The sequence below is a fragment of the Drosophila eugracilis genome, unplaced genomic scaffold (genome assembly GCF_018153835.1).
Source record: "Drosophila eugracilis isolate 14026-0451.02 unplaced genomic scaffold, ASM1815383v1 contig_415, whole genome shotgun sequence".
Taxonomy (NCBI): domain Eukaryota; kingdom Metazoa; phylum Arthropoda; class Insecta; order Diptera; family Drosophilidae; genus Drosophila; species Drosophila eugracilis.
The window spans coordinates 530,634-556,240 of record NW_024573278.1 but is presented as its reverse complement, the minus strand read 5'-3'; the positions used below and the strand labels follow the sequence as shown (position 1 = coordinate 556,240).

The 25,607-nt window shown below is 39.8% G+C and overlaps 1 protein-coding gene across 1 annotated transcript; it reads left to right on the top strand.

Moving 5' to 3' along the window:
- Window positions 1-7,783: 7,783 nt before the first annotated feature.
- LOC108111802 lies at window positions 7,784-25,607 on the top strand. Its single transcript, XM_041818928.1, is given in 9 exon segments — window positions 7,784-8,333; window positions 8,979-9,964; window positions 21,248-21,630; window positions 21,633-21,971; window positions 21,973-22,119; window positions 24,160-24,397; window positions 24,496-24,710; window positions 24,790-24,895; window positions 25,048-25,607. Coding segments are annotated over 8 exon segments (1,956 nt in total). The 5' UTR covers window positions 7,784-8,333; window positions 8,979-9,588; the 3' UTR covers window positions 25,200-25,607.

The window sequence follows — 25,607 nt, the reverse complement described above, 5'->3', positions numbered from 1 at the left end:
ATTTTCTATGCAGGGTATTCCTGGGGTTAAGAGGTGTATTCATCATCCTAAAGGCATGACATATTATACTCGTATTTAGGATTGATATTTGTTATCAAAACTTATTAAGTTTTATATCCTAACCTGCAAGCAAAACAAATTGCACAAACTTAACGAGTAAAATAAATTATAATAAAAGGAAATTAGAGGAAAACATTAGAAAAACAACGTTTTCATTAAAATTCAGGGTCATTGGTGCCGAATATTTTGCGCTGCTTTAAGTTGCCAGGTAAACCCGGGTCGGTAAAGTCGACCAAACCGATTATTCCGCTCTTATCTGGCCACGAGATTGCTTCCACCCCAACTGCCCAGCTTTTTTTCCACCACTTTCACCTGCCCTTCGTCCTCGTTCTTTGCGTGTTGGTCTATTGCTTTTGACAGTGACCGTAGTCCTGGTCGTGGTCGTCGACGTCGTTGTTGTTATTGGCGTGTGGCGTGCACTTATAGCTGACTGACCGATTGTCCATTGTCCGCTCTACAGGAGGGGATTTGGGTTTTGGCTGTGGCGGGAAGGAAGGGAATGTTTTTTGTGGGGCCACAAATAAGTGCGGCCCTGCCCGCACGGTGACCGTGGCTGTACACGTTCCGAGATAGTCGGGGAACACGGCTTGGAGCTCCTCGACAGAGCTCTCTCTCTCTCTTAAAAATTGAGTTGTAGTCCCAAGTGTGTCAATCAAAAGTGCCACAAGTGTCTCCAATATGTATCGATATCGGTTGAGATAGCAAGTGGCAGAAATATCCCCAAGGTCGCCGGAGAGTTATTTAGTTGTTAGGTGCACAAAGGGAAAATCACTTCAGACAAATGTTTTTCCGAAGAGGACACTGACAGGTAGCATTTGTGGTTTTTTTATTTTACAATTTTTTACAGATTATTATTAATTTTACTTTTCTTGGTATGATTAACTAATTTTAATTAAAAACTACACAAAAAAAAGATTTAAAGTTGTTTTTTTGTTTCAAGCAACTGATTTTTTCTTTAAAAAATTCTAGAAAAATCTAAAAGTAGTTTAAAATGTGCAGAAAGTCTTACAAGGAATAAAGTTATGATACATAAAATCACATTATTTGTTTTGTATTAAAATAAATTTTAGTTAAGAATATTTTTCCCATTCTTTTGGTGTAAGAAAATAACTTGAAATTATAAACTTAATCGTATAAGTACAGCAGCGGTCAAAACAACCAAATTTGCAGTGATTAAAAATTAATGCAGTTCCCCGCCAGCCCTATCATTAGCTTTAACTGTGTAATATGGATTTTCATATTAAATAAGTGTGTTTCCACTTCGATTTTGGTTTTTTATTTTCATTTCTGATGTAAAAAAAAGCTGTTTGAAGAAGCCTCAGCAACTCTTTGCTTTCATTGTTTGCATCTCTCAATGCCTTATCATTGTCTCAGATGTTGTGTGGACACTAGATATTGGCATCGTTTGAATGAGTCAGAGAAACACACCCAACTAGTTTTCAGTTTGCAATTGCTTAAGAACATTTTCCCTAACTTCTTCCAGTTCAACTAAATTAGATGCTGTTTTTATCTTTGACTTGCTTTTGCTTTCGTTATCTCCAAACTTTGACAAACACAAACAAATTTTATGGAGTAACCCTAGCAGAAGTGCCTTGGCCATAATATCTACAGTTTTGCAACAACCATATTCTTTAGTAATTATTATTAGAAGTCGAGGGTTAACTGCCGGCAAAAGGCTAACAAAAAAATGATGATAAAAACAATTAGAAGCACCGCTAAGGAATGGAGAAAAAGTAAGAGGAATAGGAAATGTTTGAAATTAGTTTGTGCCTCGCTTTTGCTGATTTCTTTCAAATGAAACTCTTTACTGAGGGGATGACATCACTTTGCGATTGCCACCGCCGGAAGATCAAGAAGAGAATCGAGACACGTGTCTGCCTAAGCCAAAACTTCAATTTATTTTTCTTCAATTCTTTCTTGTTTTTTGGTAACTTCTTTTATACATACATACATATATAATATTTATTAGGCCTAACAAAATTCATTCTTAACAAAGCGAAATCCAAGACACATAGGAATGGCATTTGTGGAAATCCCCGATCTTTAAGTATTTTTTCTGTAACATCTTTGATGCAATGACGTCAATAACAGAAATATCTTATACATCGTTTGCTGTAATTTTTCATCATTTTGCTACTATGTTATCAGAAATTTTGATTTTGGTGATCTCAACTTCCTATCAATGAAGCAGAAACCCAACTTATATAGGTCACATTCTGTACATTACTATTTCTTCAAACCCTTACATATTTTTAGTAACTATCCAAGCCAGACGCCTGACCAAAGTCAATGACCAAGATCGAAAGATAATGCCAGTCACTATACCAATGACTAGGCAGAAAATACTGACCACCCACAAAGGCTGCTAGTTAAAAAGACCGTTATACCACCACTCTATATGAATATACTACACCTGCCCCAAAGCTGAGGTGTCAGCTTGTGTGCTTAACATACAAACGGAGATTGCAACAGATTAGCTCGATCTCCGGCAGTTCAGCCGATTTGCAAATTTTCTGAGTAAAAACTGTGGCAGATTGAAAGGAGAGGATGGCGGAGACGAGGGGCAAGATTGTGCATATTGCGCCAGCTGTTTATAAGTCACTCAAAATAATTGGAAAAACAAAAGTGCAGCATCAGTGCTGGAGCTCTCGCTTTTCTTTTCTTGAAAATATAGCGGAAAGTTATATTGTTTTGGTTTTTGGCTGATGTATTTAAGTTTTATGTTTTTAATGTTCCTTTTAGCTTTAGAAGCAATTAAAGATTTTTAATAATTTAAAAATTGTACTTAAAGTTTGATGTATGTTTTTAAAAGATTTAAAATATTAAAAGTCTACAAAGGGCTTTAAAAAAAGTGTAGAATTGACGAAATACGTTAAGTCTCTATGAAATCTTTTTTTATAAATTAGTTTTTCGTTTTTTTTTTTTCCATTTTAGACACTTTTTTTTCAAAATGACTGCCAACACTGAGCAACAAACAAAAAACTCACCCGGCAGAAGCCCGATGGGAAAGGGGAGTCGGGGGAACCCGGGGGCAGAGCGTTAAAGCCGAGCTTGAGACTCTAATGCCGGCGTCGACTTTGAAGCTTTTGAATTTGCCGCCGTTGTTTAAAGTTGTTGTTGACGTTGTTTTTGCTAATTCCGCAGCTGTTGCATGTGCTTTATACTGATTTGTATTTATGCTTCTTTTGTTGCACTTGACATAACTTTGAGAGGAGATTTAATAAGCGAAAAATATGAACGAAACTTAGAACTAATGAGAAGTTGGGATTTAGACCCGCTTCTTTCTCAAGAACTTTGATATATCCGACCGAAGATATATGCACTTTTTTTTACCGAGCACACGACCGCGTCGTTATAAACTTGGATTACAACTGAAGCGGAGAATTCTCGACGACGTAGTACCAACCTGAGCGCGGGAGAGTAAGCGTTATGGCTATAAAGCTATAGCTAGATGGTGCGCTCGCTCTCCTTCTCTTTCGCTCGCTGGAGAAGCGAGCTTTACACTCTTCTTACCAACTGATAAGCGGTAACTGGTGTTGCCAACACGAGTTGCCAACTATATGGCGGGACTTGGGTAAAGCTAAAGCTGGAAAAGCTAAAGCTAATTGAACTATGGGTTTTGGTACACCTGTAGTTTCTCAAAAGACTTGCAAGCTTTCACGGGAATTTCCCATAAGTTACTACTTTACATGAAGCCAAAAGTTAACTTTAACCAAGTTACCGTTGAAATTTGATGATTAGATTTATTGATTTACGGAATATGATCTTTAATATTACGTTTCTTTAATACAACTTAAAGATCAGAACCAAAATATAGCAAAACTATGAGCTTAGCTTGGAAATATCCTCTTTATCTTAGAAATAAAAACATTAGATACCATCAATAAGGGTAACAAAACCTAGACATAATAACCAATTAAAAGAAAATACCCAAAACGCAAAGGACTAAATATCTTAAGTTGCCCATTTTGGGTAAGTCGTTCTACGAAAAGAATAAGCAAAGCTTAACACTTAAGTGCTCGGCGAAACCCACAACAATTAATATAAATTTAACCGTTACGATTATGCGAGACAATCTTCATTAATTAGACACAAGTCGAACATAGAACAAATTAGCCAAGGGTTAACATCCAGTGGGGGTTCGCAACCCCAAGCCGACGATGTCATTAACGTCACGTCGCTTTCGCCAGTGTCTCCTTCACCTTTTCCCATCGCCGGCTAAAGGGTGCAGTAATTATATTTACCGTTAATCCTGATTCACCACAAAAGGATAGAGACGAAGAGAGCTAAAGGGTCACCAGATGAACAGCAGAAAAAAAAATCAAAGAAAAACAAATGCAACAAAGACCGTTAGTAGAGTGACGGTTGTTGGTGTTAAAAGTGGGTTACAGCGGTTACAATCAACCGTTCTTAGATTTAAGACCCATTTAATATATCCTCTTTAGTACGAATTCTTGAATTTGCAAAATCAGTTGATTAAAAATAGGTGGCAACTCTGGTTTTCAGGGATTATTTAGGAGTTTTGAAATATTAAAGGGAAGGAAATAAAAACACATGAAATTTAAAAGATTCTTTTTATTTAAATGAGTTTATGTTGAAATACCAAAAATTAATAAGTAGTTACTAAGTTCTATAACTGACTACCAGGTATTTCATGACCCGTATACATTGCTTTCCACTACCCTTTCATCTGCAGTTCATTTACATAGTATTCGATTAAGTGCAATTTACTTTGCGTTCCGTTTTCTATGGGTTTCCCTTCTCTATGGTATTTGAAATGAAAAGCGTGAGCTTAAAGTGCGTTTGGTTCGATTGCCTGAACACTGGAATCGAGTGCGGTGGATTGTGAGCATGTGGTTTCCCTCAAAACCCCATTGATTCTCGAACTTTAAATGGTTTCTTACAATAATAAAGATTTCTTAAACCGCAGCTGCATAAATTATTCGGGATATTATCTTTAAGCATAATTAATCTACATATCCTTGGCATTTGTAGTTAATAACAATTTGAAAACCTATAAGCTTTGACAGCAACTTAAAAATAATAAAATTATAATTTCAGTGCTAGCTTGCAACAGCAGGAGACTTACGAGCCACCATCTTGCTTAGTCTAAGTGCATAAATTGCTAATAAATTGTCACAACATTATGAATATTGGTATTTTCCAGACCATCTCCTCCACTCTCCCAGAGCTCTCCTTGACAAATATTTAATATCGTAGATGCATTTTCCGTTGTTGTAGTCGTAGTCGTCGCAGTATAAAATCAAACCAGATTTTCCCATATATGTATGCATGTACGAGTAGATAGATATACTATCAGAAATTTGTCTACCATGTCAACGGAAAATTCGCATATTCGAGGAGCTCAGTTTGGGCACCCTTCCAAAACGAGCAAGACGATGGACAAAGAGAAAAATATTTTCATATGCAAGCGAATAGAAAATTGAAGTCTGAAGAAATCTAAAAAATAAAAAGAATTGAGAAAAGCAATCATAATGTAGAAATTGAAATATATTGACAGGCGAACAACTTGAGAGTTATTCCTCGAAATGAGCAACCCAATTCTGCCTTTGTCTTTCCTTTTCCCCAAGGAAAATTTGTTTGTTTCAATTTAGGTATTCACACAGATGCGATTGCCTCCAAGAAAACATTTTAATTTATTTACGACTCTTGCAAAAACGCTAAAATTAACAGCTGCGCAATGTTTAGCTAATGCAGAACAGGCAGGGTGAAGTAAGAGTTTACTTCTTCGTGGCAAAGTCTATGGAATGACACTTTCCACTGACCTAAGATATTTTATTAAAGTATGAATATTACAATAATATATTTTACACTTTACTATTAAATATTTGTAAGATATTTTATATCTTTTTTTTTAACAACATTTAATTTCATAAATATGAAACATAAAGTATACCACAAATCGGCAATATAAAACAATTTGCCCTTTTAAGAGTATAATGCAGTCGTTTTAGTGCATATTAACATTTTGATCTTTTGTTTTATTTCACAACTCGATTCATGGGCTTTCCAGCAGCTTTTGGTTTTTGTTGCCTGGCTTTTGGCAGCGATAACTGGGCGAACTGTTTTCACTGGCTCAAAGGCGACATAAATGTATATTTTGATTATTTTGTGAGCCAGAAGTTGAGCATTTTACGGCCCGCCGGCATTTGCATTTCAAATGTATACTTTTACGACAGCCAGCCAGCCCCAGTCAGCCCCAGTCAGCCTGTTAGCCCCTTAGCCTTTTGGCCCGCATCCCGTCTGACGACACCTTCCCGCAGGATATTTCGCTGCGGGCGAGACGAGGTGAGCCACATGGAAGTGAGTGAAATACCACAAATGGCGTGTAAACACAACAAAGAGGTAATAACAATGGATGCCAACGAGGTCCCTGAACTGGAGAGCTCATGGAGGAGAGGGGCAGTAAACTCGTCCGCATTCCTGGAGCCTTTGAGAGGAGTCCTACAAACATTTATATATATATATCAGGGCTTTGGACTTTCGCCCAAGCACCCGCACTTTCGAAAACATTTTTATTTGTTTCTCCGTAAGCTGTGTCAATATACAATAAATTGAACTGTGCAAGAATTTATGTTGGCTCACTGTGTGAGGAGGAGGAGGACGTTCAGCACCCTATCTGTCCCAATGCCTTCGGCTGCGTTATCGCACTGGGGCGTCAATTGCCTGTTGGCCACCCCCTGGGGACTTAAAAGTTCAATAATATTTATTTGTTACTTGCTCTCTGGGCAACAAAGCACACGAGATTACACTTAGTCCTAGGCCGTCGTTCATCAAGTCGCGCATATTGTCCCATCCCCATCCCTCTTCTTACATAATGGCATATTGTCACACAATAGGGCTAAGATCCCGCCGCATATATGTCTTCCTTTTGGCCATAAATTCCAACCACTAAAGGCGATGATTTTTCAACAGACACCGGGCTAATTTAGTGACCGAATGCCAACTCGGTCACCACTGTGATTTACGGGGTCACCATTTGCACGATTCCAATTATTTGTTGGTGGTTCTTGTGACTTTAACCTTAGAAGGAAGTAAAGAAGTGCCTTCGATTTGAACTTTGTTAAAGTTAAGCTGGAAGTTTATTAAGAAGTGAAGGAGTTTAAGCCTATTTCATTAAACTTAAATGCAAGCTTATAGCTATTGGGAAATGAAAGCAAGAATAACTGAAACTAAAACCTTTTCTGTTACAGTTTAAGTAGTAAGATCTATATCTTCGGAAATCTAAGCATTAAGCATTACTTTGTAAGAACATAGAAAATCAGAATATACAATCCAAAATATCGACAACTGTTGATCCCCGTTTAGCCGCCCAATTGATATTCATAAGCGACGAAAGGAGGAAACTGCCCGGCGGAAACAAGTGTTTTGTTGGTCATCTACAAATGGCATCCGAGGAATCAAAAAAATAAATCTCCAATCTTCTAAAGGCAAAGTTATTTCCCTAAAGCGCAGGCGCAGACAAACAGCCGGCAAATTAGCTGAAGGTTCGATTCCAAAAACCCAAACTGAATAGAACAAAAGCTGGGGAAGTTGGAAACGAACCGGAATCCGAACCCCTGCCGGCATGAAACAGAGGAGAAGCCGAAGTGGAACGTTCAACGGAACGGCTTTGAATCGGGAGCAACCGCCTCGGAATGTTAAGAAGTCTGTGGGATGGCGTTGCCGCGAAGCGTTTCAGTTGAAAATTTGAATCCGGTACGCGTGGACGTGACTCGGATGGAATAGAGGAAGCCCAAACCGAAACCCAAAGACCAGAAGTCAATTTTACGCGATGTCTGAATAGGAAGGAACTTTGTGCTCGAACGAAAGTCAGAAAAAAGAAAATGTGAAAGCGGGAAAAAAATGAAGAAAAATATGCAAAAGTGCGAAAACAAAGAGAGGAAAAATTAAGACAAAGTTAAACCACTTGATGTCCCCTTGGGTGTCCTGTGTCTTCTCCGTGTCCTCTGTGTCCTGCCGTGCCGCCTGTCGAGTGTCTTTTGCCGAAATCACTTTTAAAATTTGTTTGCTCTTTCCGTATTCAAATGGATATTAGAATGCCGCGCTGAACTGAACACCCAACGAGCAAGAAACAGGGCCAACACCAAAACAGAGGATTTCGCCAAGGATGCGTAAGCGTCCGCCGTAAACGTAAAAAAGGGATTATTGTGCATCATTTCGGGCATCAAGAAAGAAAAGAAAGCGTAAGAGGCAGGCGAAGGAGAAAGTATATCCTCGAGTCGGATTATGCGATAAATTGTTACTGAAGTGTAAATGTTTTCTCACGTGTTAAATCATTAAATATAAGCCAGCGCCAAGCTATCGCCATTGGTTTAGAACCCCAACATATGGCCCTTATAACTTATTACCAAGAACTCAAAACTACAGAGAAAGCCCATCGAATGGCAATGTAAAACTTGTTAAACACTATAAATGGTCCAAGTTCGTTAGGTTTTTCTTTGTGTGAAAAGTTTCGCCCATTAGTCATCGAGAACATTGTGTGATAGTTCTACATGGAAACCGCGCGAGTTATTAACTTTCGAGAAAGTGAGCCGAGAAAGAAATTTCTATGTTATTAATTGCAAAACGATTATGAAAGTTTAAGTGGAAAAAGGTTGATTTATACATCTTGGCAAGTTCAAGTACTTTGACTTTTCCATTGATTGAGCTGTTGAAATTTCAGCTACTGATGATAAATTATTTTTATTCCATGTAGTTAAGGGAATTTAGTAAAAATTTAAAACGTTGAAGTTGCATTTGAGTTTTTCTTTTATATATTTATGAAATCTTTTTTGTGGTTTTGTGATAGTTGGTTGTGCTTTTCCTAGTCTATTATTTGATTATTACAAAACCACTTTAATAAGCACAATAAAGTCCAATGGCAAACAACACAGTTAGGTAAATTTATTTATTAGGGCTTAAACGGATTTGTGCTGTTGAACAAAATAAGTTTTCGGAAAGACCAAAAAGCCAAATAAACAAATTGGATTACCATACAATAAAGTCGAGTTCAGATGGCAGTTTGTTTGTCTATGCTGGTGCCACTGCAGCGCCAATAAAAGTTTACCACTCGACAAAGGCGAAAACACTTAAATAAATATATAAATCAAGCAACACAAAAATAGTGCAAAACTAGAGAGGACAAACGAAGTAAGCAAACAATGAGACTGCAAGAAAATCGCTTGAGAAAACGCATCGAGAAACTTGTGGCCAAAACCCCATAAAGAAGAAATGCAGTTTTTTGCTGTTGCAAATAGAAAATAAAATCGAATGAAAATAAAGTAAAATCAAATAAAATAAAATAAACTAAAGGCAAACCGGATAGAGGTTAGATGAAAACCCAAATAGGAGGCAAGCCAAAACCCAGCCCCAAGCGTATTAATTCAATAAACCTATTTATCTGAGACTTCGACTGGGATTTGGAGAAGCCGAGCGGAGAATGCGACAAAGTTTGCCAGCCAAGACGGCGCAGTGCAATCAGCAGATCCTTTCCTTGGTCCTAAGGAGCACGAGGAGCCAGATTCGATGCCGCAAACGAGTCCCAATTGGAGGCAGGCGGACAATGAGCGCACAAAAGGCGCTGTAAGTGTCATTGCAGCCAGGAACTGGGCCACTGGGACTGCCACGCAGGACTAGAACCAGAAGAGCAGGAACAGCAATAGCAGTAGTAATAGTAGCAGCAGCAGCAGCAGCCTTAGTAGCAGAAGGAACAGAATCAGCAGTACCAGGACGACGCGTACAACAGCAACGTTGACAACCGAGATGACATTGGCAGGACGAGCAGGACGAATGGGAGGTGGAGCGCCGTGGTGTCGCCGATTTTTCCATATATCCCGACCAGCATCTTGGCTGCGCATCATCTTCGTCCTTTTGGCCCTACTGGCTCTTGGCTTTGGGATACGTAAGTACAGCTCGGGGGTTTCCCTTACTCCTTGTATTTGTGTCTGTGTGACTTTCATACATTTTTGATTTAATTTAACGCATTCACGTCGCACACTCCAACACACACCCTCAAAAGAGGTGGGAATGTTTTAAATGGCTGGGATACCCAGCACTTTGAAAATGTGGCCTACCTTCGGGTGCCCTCTTCAAGATAACTTTCTTAATCACCTTCGGAATTCGGTTTAATATAATTTTCTGAGAATTTAATGTGTGTAATATCGCAAAGAAAGAAATCAAATTCCTAAAACCATGGCTTAAGTTTTTCTCAAATATTTTATTTCATCCAAAAATACTTTCCTCTTCCTGATTTTCGTGTATTCCCTAATCCTAATACCCTGTAAAATAACCGCTCATAAACACTTGCCAGCGCACACATGGATAATGGCTCTCGTAAGCGGATCCCAAGATGCGACATGGCTGCTGGCAAATTATTTTAGTAGTTCTGGATCAGCAGGGGGAGTAGAAGTGGCAGAAGGCAATTGTCCTTTGGGTAACTGGTCCTTGGAAATGCGAAATTGCGGGGGCTGAAGTTGCTGGGGCCTGGGCTTCCCATTGTTTCATTTGATTTGCTGAAATTAGATTAGAACCAGCCACGGGGTCAGCGAAATAGGAAAACAATAGCCCATAAAAGTTGACAAAATGGTGCGCCATTCCGCAGTGAAGATTCGTTTTTTAGGGAAGAGTCTATTTTCTCCTTGCTATTCTTTATTATGAGAAACTTAATTCGATTTCCTCACATAATTAAGGCAACCTTAATACCTAATGAGAAGTTTATTTAATTTACCCTTACCAGTAATAAGAGTTTAAAGGCAATTTTGTTTGCTTTCCTTTTCGTAATTTATGCAAATCCCTTGAATAAAGCCAAAAGATACCTAATTGGAAATTAAACGAAATAAGCAACTTAGAAATTAAACACTTGAATAATTAAGGCCTAAGGGAAAATCAAACTGTCTTAGCTTTGTGCAGTCCGCTTAATCTGCTTAAGAGGCTTTGATTGGAAATTGGGAAATATTTTGCCAATGTCCTTCCCTGTTAGCGACAAATTAATTAGTTTAATTTATTTTAACTGAGCTAAATTCAAAGTTAGGTAGGCAAAGATTTATTAGTAAGTTTAAAGAAATATTTAATCAGCAAAGAAAATATCTAAAAAAAGACAAAAAATCGAAATTCTTAGTAAATTGAAAGGGAAAATGTCGTGTATAATTAAGACAGGAGCCTACGTCCTTGCAGCCCTTGAGGAAACGAAGAAAGCATTGACTTTCAAGGAAATTGTGAAGTCCACAGCCAATGAGTTTAATGTTGCAAGTTCCACTATAAGAACAAATGTCCGGACTGACTTGCAAGAATGGTCTTAGACTCGGATTTATCCAAAAGTTAGATCACAGATACTACTTGCTGGACGAATTCGCGGACGAGCAAATAAAAACTAGTCTTAAATCAGTTGTAAAGGATGAAAAAGAGCCGACATGTTCACAGAATCTTAGGGAGCAAATCACTTTAGCCACTCAGGATCAAGCCTCTCCAGAGCAAACAGGAGATTCAATGCAGATTTTAACTTATTCTGATGATGAAGAAGTCATGGTTTTCAATATTATAGCTAAGGAGAAGAAGGAAGTACAAAAAACTGGTCAGCTTACTAATACTGAAAATGAAAATAAAAAAAGTTTCAGTATTAAAAGCGAAAAACGTCATTCCGATGAGGAAACGATGAGATCGGTTCGAAAATTTCAATTAAATAAACATTGAAGAAAGTTGTTCAGATGTCTCACTGAATAGTGGGAGGGATTTTAATAATTTTTACATGTGAAGAAAGCTAAATTGTAAGTTTAAAGTATCTTTATTTATAATTATTAAGCTTAAAAGTTTTTAAAATGATTTTAGGATTTAATTAGGTTACATAAAAAACCACCAAACCAAAAGTTCATGCAACTTTTAAGCTTGAAAAATAACAAAAATTCAAACACTTTCTTAGTTTAATAACTCAGGCATTTAGAAAAAACAACACAAATTTATAAATTACAGTTTTGAGTTGGTTTGTTTTTACTATGAAACTTTTTAAATGCGAAATAACTTATTCAACTTTTGAAACAATTATCCGCACCTCTTAAAGAACAAAAAAAGTTGGCAAATAATTCACGAGCGCTTCCGGAAACTGCGAGAATGAAAAATAGTTGCGCCAGGTCCTTAACCCCATTGCTCCTTTGGCAGGGCACGAGCTCATTCATTCGACTGGCCAATAATCAAGGCAAAAAAATAAAACAATAAATTTGTACCTCCTTTGTAGAGCCAACTCTCTCTCTCCTATTTTGTCTCAGCAGCCCCAGAAAAACATTAACGAAATTGAAAACTTGCCAAAAAAATGTTTAATAAACACATTTTCGGCAGCGTGGAAGAGAGCACCAAATTCCCGCCCCGGTTTCCAAATCCCTTATACGCTTTCCCTCACTCTGTTAGCCCTGCTGGGTGGCCCTTCATTACGACTCTTAACAAAATGCGCTTTCAGAAAGTTTGAGTGCAACTCGTTATGCCAAAATACAGAATGGGCGGCCAACAAAGCAGCTGCAAGCCAACTCCAAATTTCCTGCCCCCTCCCGAAATAGTCAAAAATATAATGCGGCCGAAGTTTGTCTAGTAAAGCTGGCCTGGCTTTTGTTCTCTCTCGAAAACCTCATTCGGATTTTTTGAAAATTTCTGGGGGAATTTTGTGCAATGGTTTTTGGATTTTTGTTTGCTTTTGCACAGAGCCGGATTCCTGCTAATTTCGGAAATGTGCCGACAAAGTTGTTCGGTCTCGTCTCGAATCAAAGCGGCCTACAGGTTGACTTGGCCTGACCTTACCCACCCAACGCCTCCGGATGCCTCTTGTCTTATTACACCTGGCCAAATGGCCCAAATCCTTTAAGGCTGCTATACGGGGTCGTGATGCCGTGTCCTTTCTGTCCTGCCCTGTCGTGTCGTCCTGTGTGCGGTCGTCGCTGTGAGGGCCAAAAGTGTTTGCTTACCTTCATAAATTATAAATGGGTTTGCGGAGAGACCAAAACAACAACAACAACATCAACATCAACAGCATCCCTTAGGCAGTCAAAGTGTGCGACACAGCACACACATTGTCAGTTGACCTCAGCCTGGGCAGGTCCTGTGATGACGGAAAATATTGTAACACAAGCAAAGTTGGGGCAGGCACATGACAGTGCCGCAGGTCAACAAAATGTCCAACGGTGGAATAATTTGTATCACATGGGTTTATTAGATGCCGGAAAACCTCGCGAAATAACCAACGAACTCATACGTTGTGGTGCACAGCTTGGTTGGAATGTCTTACTCGGAATTTTAATTGTTCTGAATAATTCGGGACTCAGTGTGATTTGTGTCAAATTCCTGACAAATACTGGTAAGGGAAATTCTTGTAACTGTTTGTAGTGAAAGTTTCATTTGGTATGCATGGAAATTTCAAATAGAATTCTGATAAACCGAAAGCATGTCAAATAGGTTTTAGGTTAGGTAAGAGTTTATGAAGCTTTTCCAAGAAAGAAAACTTAGTTTAAGGTCCATACTTTATTACTTAAATGATCAAAAAAGTCCCCTTAAATATTTAATAGAAAAACTAATGTACTTCTTACCCCTAACCACCTCTTTATTCTTTACTTTAAAACTCACCCCAACAAGAGCGATCGACCAACGCTGCGGATGAGTAATTTTCGTTTCGCAATTTGACCCACTGTTTCTCATTCGCCATGCAACTAACAATTTCCTGTTCACATACACACAATCACGTCCACAATGTAAGCTGAATGGCCTTGATGCGCTTTTGGCTCGCAAAATGTGAGCTTAAATTATTCAGAGGGTCAGAGGGGGTCAGAGGCAGCTGCAGCTGCGTCGACGCTTTGGGCAATCAAAGACAACAACAAGTGTGTGTGTGTATGGGCCATTTAATTGCTCAGAGAATAGCAATGGGGCGAGGTTAAGGCGGGTTTAAGGGGGGCTTTGAACCACCGACAAAGACCTACCGATAAATGACCCACAAATGACAAAGTGCAGCGACAGTCAACGAGCCTTGTCTTTATTTCTTGCCGAAGTGTGAAAAGAACAAGACAAACCACCAAAAAAAAAAAAAGAAAATACAGAAATAAAAAAAGGGAAATACAAAGAAACGATGCCTCTGGGCTTCTCTGCGGTTATTTATGAATCGCAGCAGGAGGCTTCCAGAGAAAGGGGGCTACTATATCCTGGCAGGAGGCCCTTTGAAAAATTATTTTATTTCTGGTCAACGTTTGCTGTCTACTTATTTATTGCGTTCTCGCCCCCGCACCATTTCCCTGGGTAACTTGGTCTGGCTAAATATTTTCCAGCAAAGCCATAAAAATCAACTAGATAACAGAAAAGTCTTATATTTTCGTATGATGTTGAGATTTCGCATAATTATTTGTCTTGATTTATAGTAGGAAAGCCGCACAGAAAGCAGAAACCACAACTTTAATGAGGCCAAAAGGGGGAGACATAAATAAATATCTTTAAACCCAAATTGCAATTAAAGGGAAAAACCTAGCTTTAGCAATGTTACGAATATTAAAACTTGAATATTTTCACATATTTTCCCAGAACTCAATGTTATTCCGCTGAAAGGTTAACTTCTCCCCCCCTTTAACTCCTTCCACAAACCCAAGTTTATTTATAAAAATCTTCCCATCTAGAAAGCCAAGCCAAACTCTTCATACTTCTCAAATTCATCTAAACTTGGGTTTTCCCATTTTTTTTGTTTTGGCTTTTAATTTCCCTAAAGGTTTTCACCATCGACCACAGCTCACTTAGCAGGCCCCAGCCCATTGATTTATCTTCATCAACTTGAACCTTTTGTGTCATAAATTATTTATGTTTATGCACATTGCGATGACATTTGATCACAAGTGCCCGGCGTTCCCATAAATATTTCAGTAAAAAATCAAACAAGGGGTAGAAAATTGTATTTAAAGTGGCATTTATCAAATCGATCAATAAACAATTACCGAATGCGAATGCTCGCAAAATAAATAAATAAATAAATAGCTCTCGGATATGGCAGGCATGAAATCTTATGGCGGGGTATCTGTGTGAGTTGGCAAACAGAAATGCTGTCTACGCATTAAAGATACATTTGCATGAGTATTGTGGGTGAAAGTGGGTGAAAGCAGCATTATTCTATGGAATTCTGTTATTCGAGTGGCGGGGAAATGTTTGTGTTTAGTGTGAAATTGCTCTCTGCCGCCATTATCCGAGGATTCATTCAAAACTGAAACATATGTTGGGTGTCACTGTGAAAATTATACAACGATCCGAACTGGGTGACTATGGTGGTAGGGTGCCTCCAGGATGGCCTTCCCCGCAGACTCCGTTTCATGCCCACTTGGCTCTTTGTCGGCACACCCACTTTTCTCGGTGACTGTGTGCCCTGGCTCAATTTATTTTTATGGCATCGTGTTCCTCGGTCTACGTGTTCCCAACAAACGGGGCGAAAAAGTAAAACACCAAAGAAAGCAGCCAGAGAGAAGCTGCTCACCCTTTCCTCTCACTTTGCTTTCTCCCCCCTTTGAGGTTCATTTCAGTTTCAGTTTCGCAGTAAATTGAAATTGGAGCATTGCCCAGCGTTCCGTATACGCACTGTTGTATGTTGTATGTTGCACGTTGTCAGTTCGCCGTTGCGTGTTGTTGGCCCTCTGCTAAAGTAAAGTTGTTAATGGCCATGCTGAGGCGACGTATTCTTTTTATGGCCCTGCACGTACATATATATACTTTTTAGGGGAAATCCCCGACAAAGTGAATGCCGAATGCAATTTTTTGAAAGTAACTCTTATTAAATATTTCACCCTTTTAAGCGAGGGACCCTTGCAAATGTTCCAATATTCTTATTGCTCTCTTAGATTATTTTCTATTCTTCAGAATTTATAATTAAGGGTTCAGTTCTTATGTGAGATTTAATTTGATATTTTTCGTAAACGAAAGTTTCTTCTGCAGATGCCTGAAATATGTTTTATAGAGTTTTTTTCATGACTTTGGTTCTCTTTGTTGTTCTTAGGAGGTCCTAATTTTTTCACCCTCTTTGCTGAAACTTCCTTTCCGTATAAATACATCCCCAAGGCCCGCCATTTGATGTGACTCCCAGCTTGTAATTTGGCTCATTTGAACTTTAATTGCTTGGCGGCCCCCAAAGGGGACTCATTAAGATTGCCAGCCCGCAGCTGGAGCAACACAAATCTGGCGACACAACTATCAGCCTCCAACCTCCCCCTCCACCCCAGTGAAGTTACTCATGAGTTAGATAGATGCAGCAATCTGAGTCCTCAGGCTCGTGTTTTATGTGCACTCGAGGCGGCTATAATCCAAAGTGCTCCCCGGTGAGAAGTTTTCTGGTTTATGCTAGAATGTGTGTCGACTGCTGGGTTTCTCCGCTGCTGGTTATCCTCATAAACACCAAGAGTTGGCGGATGCGGGCGTTACGATTCCGGATGCCGTTACAGGTGCGGATGAGGATGACGATGGCGATGAGGATGAGACTGAGCCTCAGATGGCCACGAGTCAAGTGGCTCTCCGTCTTCTTTTGGCCACAAGCGCTCGGCGTTTTAATTACGGCCGCCGTCATTTTGTCCTTCCAAAAAGCCATGACTTTTTATTGGACATGTAATTACTGCGTGCCTTTTTGGCTCGTCGGCCCACGCATATTTTTTATAATTACATGAAAAATGAAGACCCGTTGCTGATGCGAGTTTCCCGAGCATCCTGAGTGTCCTGATGCCACGCTAATGATGCACGTGCCACAAAGATTGCTGGGATTAAGACCTCTTGACCTTTGACGAGACGAAAAGTTACAAGTGCCTGGAATTATAAAACTGTAGCCAAAGAGGCTATTAAATCGGAACAAGAACATTCGTGGGTAGATCATAGCTTGATAATTCGAATCAAAACTCTGTGAGGATCTACGTAAACTCAACTTTCACCGCAAAATAATTAATTATAAATAGTTAACAACATTTTTGCTGCCCAATTTCCTGCTATTTTTTTCAAGGGAAACTAATAACAAAACTAATATTTACAAAAGCTGGCAAAAAACAGACTTTGCAATTAGGTATTCGCTGGACTATGAAGTCTGGCAAATATTTTTCTATCATTTTTTGTGCAAGAAATATTTTGAGACTAATTAAATTTCAGTTTTTGCCTTCATCAAGTTAATCGATATTGAAGGAAGAAAAAAAAACTGTACAACCAACTAAATCCAATCATTTTTTCTTTCCCATTCTCCCTTCTATCACTGCCCGTATCTTTGTTTTTGTTCTGGCTCCATAAAAAGGCAAAATCCATGAAATATTAACTAAGGGGTCAAAGTGCCAGGACGAGTACACCATATGGGCCAGTCTGGACCAAATCCCTGCCCTCTTTATCTCTCTAACAACCTTCAGGTGACTGCGTCATTGGCCAACCAGGGCTGCAGCATACAAAGTGAAACATGGCACATGCCACACGGCAGGCACCTGCACAATGGGGAGGGCTTAGCAACTTTTGAGGGCATTAAAACGGAATAGTTTTTGGGAATAGCCTTTTTGTGGTAAAACCCATTATTCTGCCTTAGGCTCTATGGCAAGCTTTTCCCAAATAAACACTATTCTTTTAATTAGTTCACGACATTCGTATACAGATGCCCGAGGCTAGATATTGCATTTTAACCAGGATAAATTGACTTTTCCGAAGCAGTAAAATAGAATGGCTTTGTTTTTAGGTTTTCTGAAAAGGTAAATATGATCAATGGGGGATAAAGTAAGCAACTATTTCATGGATTTTTTACCTCTTTGTCTTTACAAATTGAAATTCAATCCCTTTTGGTGATGATTTTTGATTGCCAGTACCAGCCTCGTAAGTTTCTTTCTTCAATATTTCCATTTACTACACAAAAGTTCAGGTATGAAAGTACATTTCTAGAACACCTAGACCAGACATCGTTTTCATGATTCTCCATAAATGTTTATTTCTTTTTAAAGCTAATCGAATTATGTGTCTCTTGCCCAAGTTTACCTCTACCTGCAAACCCATTGTCTGACTGTCGCTACTCCTGATGACATTGGCGCTGCTGATGAGCTTTGGCATAATGTGGTTGGTTGTTCATTTTGTAGTGGCCTAAACCAATTCTGGAATTTACATACGTCTGTTGACCATGCTGTGTGCGGGAGTGTGTGTTTGTTTTGGCCATTTCTGCCTGCCACCGGTCGAGTGAATGCCAATTTCAGTAATTTTTGCGTCAGTCGCTAGCCTAATTTGTGGGCATTACTATTCCGGTGGCGTTTCAACTCGAGCCGGCTTAAAATATGAACTCCAAGTCCCGCAGGACCCACAAGCGATTGCTGGATTTGAGGGTTCCACACACTTATGGGCCATGGCCAACACCGACTAGCCACTATCCATGGTAACGGCCAATTCTGGGTTGTGGAAAACAAGAAAACAATTTGAGTGTTATTGCACGTTTCACTCTTTTCGTTATGGATGGGTGTGAAAGTGTGTGTGTGTGTCTGCCCGACTGTCGTCAAGTGCTCTAAATGGCCAGATCACACTTCTGGTTTGGAGTAGTCGCTTTGCCATGGTAAGCCAGACAAAGCGAGGACACGGCAAAAACCCAGTAAATTAATCGGCTTTGAGGGAATAGTTTTTGGGCCCATATCATCGGCCAGCTCCTCTCTGACAAGAGAGCGGTACTCCTGCATCCCCTTACAAGGAATTACAAATACCCAATGCACCACAGAAATAAATTTTCTCGTTTTGTTTGAGTAAGCAAATTCCTTTGAGGGAAATCAAAACCGATTTGATTGCCAGCTAAATCGGTTTTAATTGAAAATGCAAACTCTGCCTTAAGCAAACCCGTTCGGGCTTTTCTGCTTTTCCCACCCACACCCTTTGGGATTTTCCATCTTGACACACACACACACACACACATACAAGCACACCAAACAGAAAGAAAACAAGCCAAAGGCAGAAAAAAATAAGAGAGTATACCATTTGGCAGTGGATTTTAAATTTACTATTTTCCTGGGAGTGAAATTTTCAATTTGCATTTTAACAAAAATTCGCTTGCAACCTTTTTTTTTTTGGGTGGACAAAGAAATGGGCCTGGGGTGGACCTTATCAACACAGCCAAATCACACGCATTCGTTCGAAATGATTTCGTGGCGAAATTTATGCGGTTGCCTTGTGGATTCCCTTTTTTCACTTTTGCTTCCACGTCTTTTTTTGGCTTTTCTTTTTTTCCTTTTTTTGGTAGACCAACCAGACACGTAGATTTTGTGGGCAGCTGAAAGGTAACGAGAAACGGCTGAATTTTCTTGGTCTACCTAAATCAAGGGCTCTGACAAGGACGTGAAATGAAATAATTTAAAAATGCAAATTCTATTTTATCAAGCCACTGATATCTTAGCCCTGGAAAACAGTACCAAATCCCTCTCGGTCCTTTCATCTCGGCCCATTGAACTGGTTGGGCATTGAACTGGCTGCCATTTACCGCAAATGAGTTGGTTTTCCACTCACGAATATTTCCAATTTTATGCGATACGACAGGATAAATAATACGCACTTCTGTGTGACTGAAATATTATTTACAAACAGAATATCAAATTGATGGAAAGTCTAAACTGTTTTTCTTTTTCCAATTTCTGTACATCAATTAAACAATGTTTATGTAATGGTAACTAAACTTTTCAAACATGTTAGAAAAGTGAAACATAAATATTGAAATCAAACTGTTTCGACTGCAGATGGACAAGTTCATCTTCTTGTTCGCTTTTTTTCTGTGGTTTTGCAACAAAACTTTTACTTTTCAACGACATGGACTTGCCAAGTTCATACTTCACTTCCTACTGCTGCTCCTCGCCCCACAATTTAGTGTATGAGTGTCCTGGGGCAACATGTCCTTGCCAGAGTGTTGGGGCAGAAAGTTGCTCAAAATAACTTTTTTCTCGAGTGGGTGCGTTGAGCTAATCAATGATGGTGTTGCCTTTTCCTCAGTCAAGAAGAAACTATTATTTTTTCTCTTTATTTATGGCCAGAAGTTATTAGCTTTGTAATCTTTTAATAAAGTTTTGCGCCAAATTGATGGGGCTTTACGTCACTTGGACAGCAATTGATTTTAGTTTGGCCATCAATTGAGCAAATATTTTCGCGGTAAATGCGATAAATAACAGATTTACTTTCAGCAAATAGAAACAGAATAAATACAGAACACTGTAAATATGGAATATATTTATCTCTTTTTTATAGCTGGGTTGCTCTTCATTTGATTACCTAGAAAGGGGGGGGGTGTGCAGCTTTTGATTTACTCCCGCCAAGGACGTTAGTTGCACGTGTATATGAAATGATTATGAGGCTAAAGTTACCATTTACTTTTTATGCTTAATTTTCCTCTAGGGCACAAAGTCGAAAACATAAAAAGGAAAAGTTTAAAAGGGAAACAGAAACCGGCAATGGTGAAAGGAAAAGCAGCCAAAGCTACATAAAAAAAAAAACAAACAACTTTTACCAGCAAAAAGTGTGGAAAATACAAAAACAAAAAAAAGTAACAAAAATTAAAAAAGAGAAAAGGAAACAGAGAGAACAAAATGAAATGAAAGCCACCACAGGCGGTGACATTAAGCGGCAAATTTTTATGATTTTTAATTAGCATAAAAGCGTAATTGAAAATTAACTGAAACGAACGAAATACATGTGCCTCTGAAAGTAAGAATGTGTGTGTGTGTGTGTGTGTTTGGGACATCCCCTTCCCCCCTCAAACCCATTTTCCACAAAAACCAAACAGTGGGAAATCGCATTTGTTTTTTGCCGGAATTTTAAGTCGTTCACCTTGCATAAGCCGATTGCAATAATTTTTCTCAATTTCCCAACGCTTTGATGTGAGTCGCAAGCATTTATTAAATTTATTTACTTAGGACTCTCTCTTTCTGCTTGCCGAGAGGAAATATACATAATCTTGATCATAATATTATTTAAATTCAAAGTGTTAGCTGAGAATTTCCTTTGATTTCTTTATTGAGAGATTAAATTTAAGGCTTTGCCCTTTTTATTTGATAAAATTTATTTATTTTTTGGCAATTCCTCATAGTACATCCATAAAAACTTATATCCTTTAAGTCTTATCCTGCCAAAAACCTTACTTTAATTACAAATCCACCTAATTAGCAGCTCGTATGCCCAAACATGATGTAAACAAAACCTAGCCTTATTCTGTCTCCCCATACAGAAGTAGCCACCTGCAGTAGTCACGAGCTGGGAACGAATCCAGATCCAGTGGTCTTGACACAGGGACTGAAAGTTGCTGAGGGACAGCTTGCGACTACCGCAAGATCCACTTTGCCAGATAGGCCAATGACAACACAAAACGATCTAATTACGACAGCCAGCAACTTGACGACAGCAAAAAAGCCAGCAGCAGGAACAGAGGCAGCATGGAGCTCCACGGCCGTAGTTGCCCCGAGCATGTCATCAGCAGATATAGCAGGAGAAACGATAGCAACCAGCCAGTCAGCACAAATTGGGCTAACTACTCAGGCCACAGAACGGCAAACTGAAGCGCAGACAGTAGTAGCAGGAGCAGCAGCAGCAACAGCAGCAACAGCAGCAACCCAGCAGCAGCAACATCAACAGCAGCAGCAACAACTCAGACCGCAGCAGAGATGCTCATATCAACAATTTACCCAGCATCAACGGAAACGGATGTGCACAACTCCATTGAGCGACAGCCAGGACGAAGTGAAAAGATGGCGCATCCGGGTGTCGCTGATTCATTGACCAAGGGCTTTTCCATTCCGACCTTCCTGCCGCCATTTCCCGTTTTTGCGGCAGCGGATTTGCCCGCTTACCGTGCCGCTGCCGATGCCGCTGAGGCGGCTAAGTTGGCTGCGGAGGCCCAGGCCCAGGCACAGGCAGAGGCAGCAAAAACATCCTCCGAAGCCGTGACAATGTCGGCCGGAGGAGCTGCGCCGGCAAATGTTTAATGAGCAGCACTCCTACCTGGCAGCCCATCGGGATGGCACGGGGCCACGACGTAACCTCACAATGCCCGTGCTAAACATTACCGCCCAGATGGGAAACCACGCCTACATGCCATGTCAGGTGAGTGAAAAGAGTACACTTGTAAAAAGGTTTGCCCATATATGTATGCTAGGAAAGTAGGCTAGAAAGTCAGGCAAGGTTAACCCTTAAAAAGAAGAAAGTTAGAAAGCCATAAGGCTTACAGAAACCTATTTCTTGGTTACATTTTTCATGCTTTTAGTTACCATTTCTCTCAGTGCCGTTGTTTGTTTGTTGTGTATAGGAAAATCCGCTGGGTTGGCTTACCCTTATGTCGCTGAGCGGCATGTGACATAAGTCGGGTAAGCCGTAAAGGTTCGCTCGGAAAAGGGGTTTAATGCGAGATTACGTTTAATTGCGAATATTATATTTGAATTAAATGTCACGTGTTATAAATAGCTGTCAACCAGTTAAGCTGCTTAAAGGGTTATCCTATTAGGGAAGCCATGAAAAGGCAAAACACCTACTTAGGTAAATAGATTAAAGGTAATAAGTTGAACTTATAAAAAAAGGGCTGTAAAGTAAATAAATACTATAATAGTACCTTATATCTTTACTTTAATAAAGTGTCTTTTAATCTAGACCCTAGACCATTCTTAATTTAAATCCGGAATCCTATTTACTCTTCTGCTGAGCTTTATCCTTGACATCAAATCACAGCAGAAATGAGGCTATGAAGGAATTTGGTTATCCAAGAGACTAAAATTGTAAATTCCTGCAGCTAACTTTAACGGATTAGCTAGACCTTAAGGCCAAGCACGTCACCAAGGATTTAATTTCCAGCATTAAGACTTTAACCACTCCAAGCTGAAACGACCCTGACTCAGTTTCGAATTCCTCGAAACTTAAACTTAAACCAAAGGAAGACAGCCAGGCAGACTGACTGACTCGGTGTCCCTCCTTCTGCTTTTGAATTCCTTTTTAATTTCAACGGACCGGAGATAAAACTAGCATTTACATATTGCACACAGACACGCTTTCACACATCCGCAGGAGCACAGAAACAGACACAGCCACAGCCACAGATACAGATACAGATACAGATACATCTAGATTTAGCTAGGGCGGGGGTGAAGCGAAACACTTATTTGCATGCATACATATTGCACAGAGTATTTTACATACAGCTACAACAGACATCAAATTTACATGCGTTCCTAGGTGTTTCTTCCAACCAAATACGAGTGTCTGTATAAGGATATCTGCTGAATGGACTTTAACAAAGCCCAAAGAACAGCTTCTGAATGGAGGCGAGCAAAAAGTATATACGTATATATTTATAAATTGTGCGGAATTGTAAACGGCAAATAGAAGCTTCGGCCTGGGCTATTGTTTACGTCATAAAAAATAAACGTAAACAGAACGAATTGTTGATATGCAAATGAAATTATGCTGATCTGCACCGGACCACAGGCGAAAGCAGGCTAAAACAGGGCTAAAAACAGGAGCCACTGAAATAGGGCCAACGAGAAACGCCAACTGTGAGAATATTTTAGCACAAAGAAAAGCACAGCCCTGCCTACCCTCATCCTCGTTTTCCGCCTTCAGATCCGACCTCATTTCCATTTCCGGGCCTTAGACATCAACTTGGATCTTAGATTTTACGTCCGTTGATTCGTTTGAGACTTTCAGATTTTGCTTTTCATTTTTTTTTTGCTTTGCAACTTAACAGCCACAGCGACAAGCAAACGTGGCCGGATTAGTTCGTTCGGGCCGGGGTAATTATTCATGTATGGATTAGTCAACATCGAATGCAATCTGGGTAATGTGAAAGCTCATTAGCGGCAGATTGGCAAAGATTAACATAATAATAGTTATGTAAATGCTGGCTGCCTTGAGCTTTGATGCCTTGATAGTTGACTGATTTTAGGAAGGGAAATCTTTTGTTGGCTCTTTTTTAATACTCCCTTTGAGAATAATAAATCATTAAATCAAGTATTAACAAAGAGCTTGGGTATTTAGGCTACTATTAATATCCTTGATGAATAATTTATTGAATGTTTAAGGGTTTCTTGTCCTCCTTTGACTCTCTAGAAAGGAGATTTCTTAAAAAGAATCCTAAATAATAACTTGATTTTTCAGATACATCGACTTTCGGATAAGCCCGTTTCGTGGGTGCGCATGCGTGATAACCACATCATCAGCGTGGACGAGACCACCTTTATAGCGGATGAGAGATTCCAGTCGATATTCCAGGAGGATCATGACTACACCTGGTCACTGCAGATCAAATACGTGGAGCCCAACGATGCTGGGTGGTACGAGTGTCAGATGGCCACGGAGCCAAAGCTGAGTGCCAAAGTGCATCTGCAGATAGTCAGTGAGTGTGGTTTTTATGTGATTATTTTCTGGTTTATTTTGATTTTTCTCTCTCTCTTTCAAATACATCAAATTAATATTCATAAATTTCCTTCACAGAACCCAAGACTGAGCTGATTGGGGATCAGAGCCGCTTTGTGAAGGCGGGCAGCAAAGTGGCGCTGCACTGCATCGTCCGTGGAACCTTGGATCCGCCCAAGTACATAATCTGGTTCCGGGGCCAGAAGAAGATAAGCGAAAGTGACGAGCAAACTGGCTGGTACACGCAGCTAGATAGGAATATATTCGGAACCGTGGGCGATAATCAGAACACGGTTAGTTATGTGTTTATGACTAGAGCGGCGATTAATTGGCTAGTTGATGAGTGTCACTGAACATAAACATTTATTGCAGATCGGATCATTAATTATACCGCTCGTGCGGAAAGAGGATTCCGGCAATTATACGTGCCAGCCGTCGAACAGCGTCTCCGTATCCGTGGACCTGCACGTGCTAAGCGGTAAGTTAACAGCCTTCGGGACAGAGTCGTCCTGTCCTGAGTCCTTTCCTAAACATAAATACATCTTCTATATCTACCTGAATGTGTGGCAAAATGAATGATTCATATTAATCGCAACTGTCGCCACAACGACGAATTGCGATGGCCAACAGGTGAATATTCCGCATCGGCCATCATGTCAACGGCGGCAAGGACGACGAAAGGCGGTAGGAGCACGTACCACGCGATGCTGGGACTCCTGGGAATCCTTGGACTTCTCTGGGCAATGCAGGGAGAGATGCACACACCACCGGCCCAGACGTGACTCGCCTATTGAACGCCTGGTCGTGGCGTCCGACTTCCAATTATTTGTAAGCTTTTGCGCCATCTGCAGTTACGTAATTTAGGTTAGAGATTAATTAAAGGCGGCCTTGTAAATAGCGATGAGAACAGCAGGAGCCCCGTCGACGCAGAATTGACGGTTCTGTAATTAGGTTAAAACGTTACCATAACTCTCATGTCTGCGTGTCTCACATTATCCGCTCTATCCCCTAGCCCCTACTCCCCCCCATATCCATTCCCATATCCATCCCATACTGAATTCAATCTAATGTACAATTCAATTTAAGCAGAACCCCCATTTCAAGTTGTGAAATCGAATCAATAATTAGATTATTGTCAGAGAGAGATAATATTATTAAATGAAAATAATAAAACTGAATCATAAAAATCC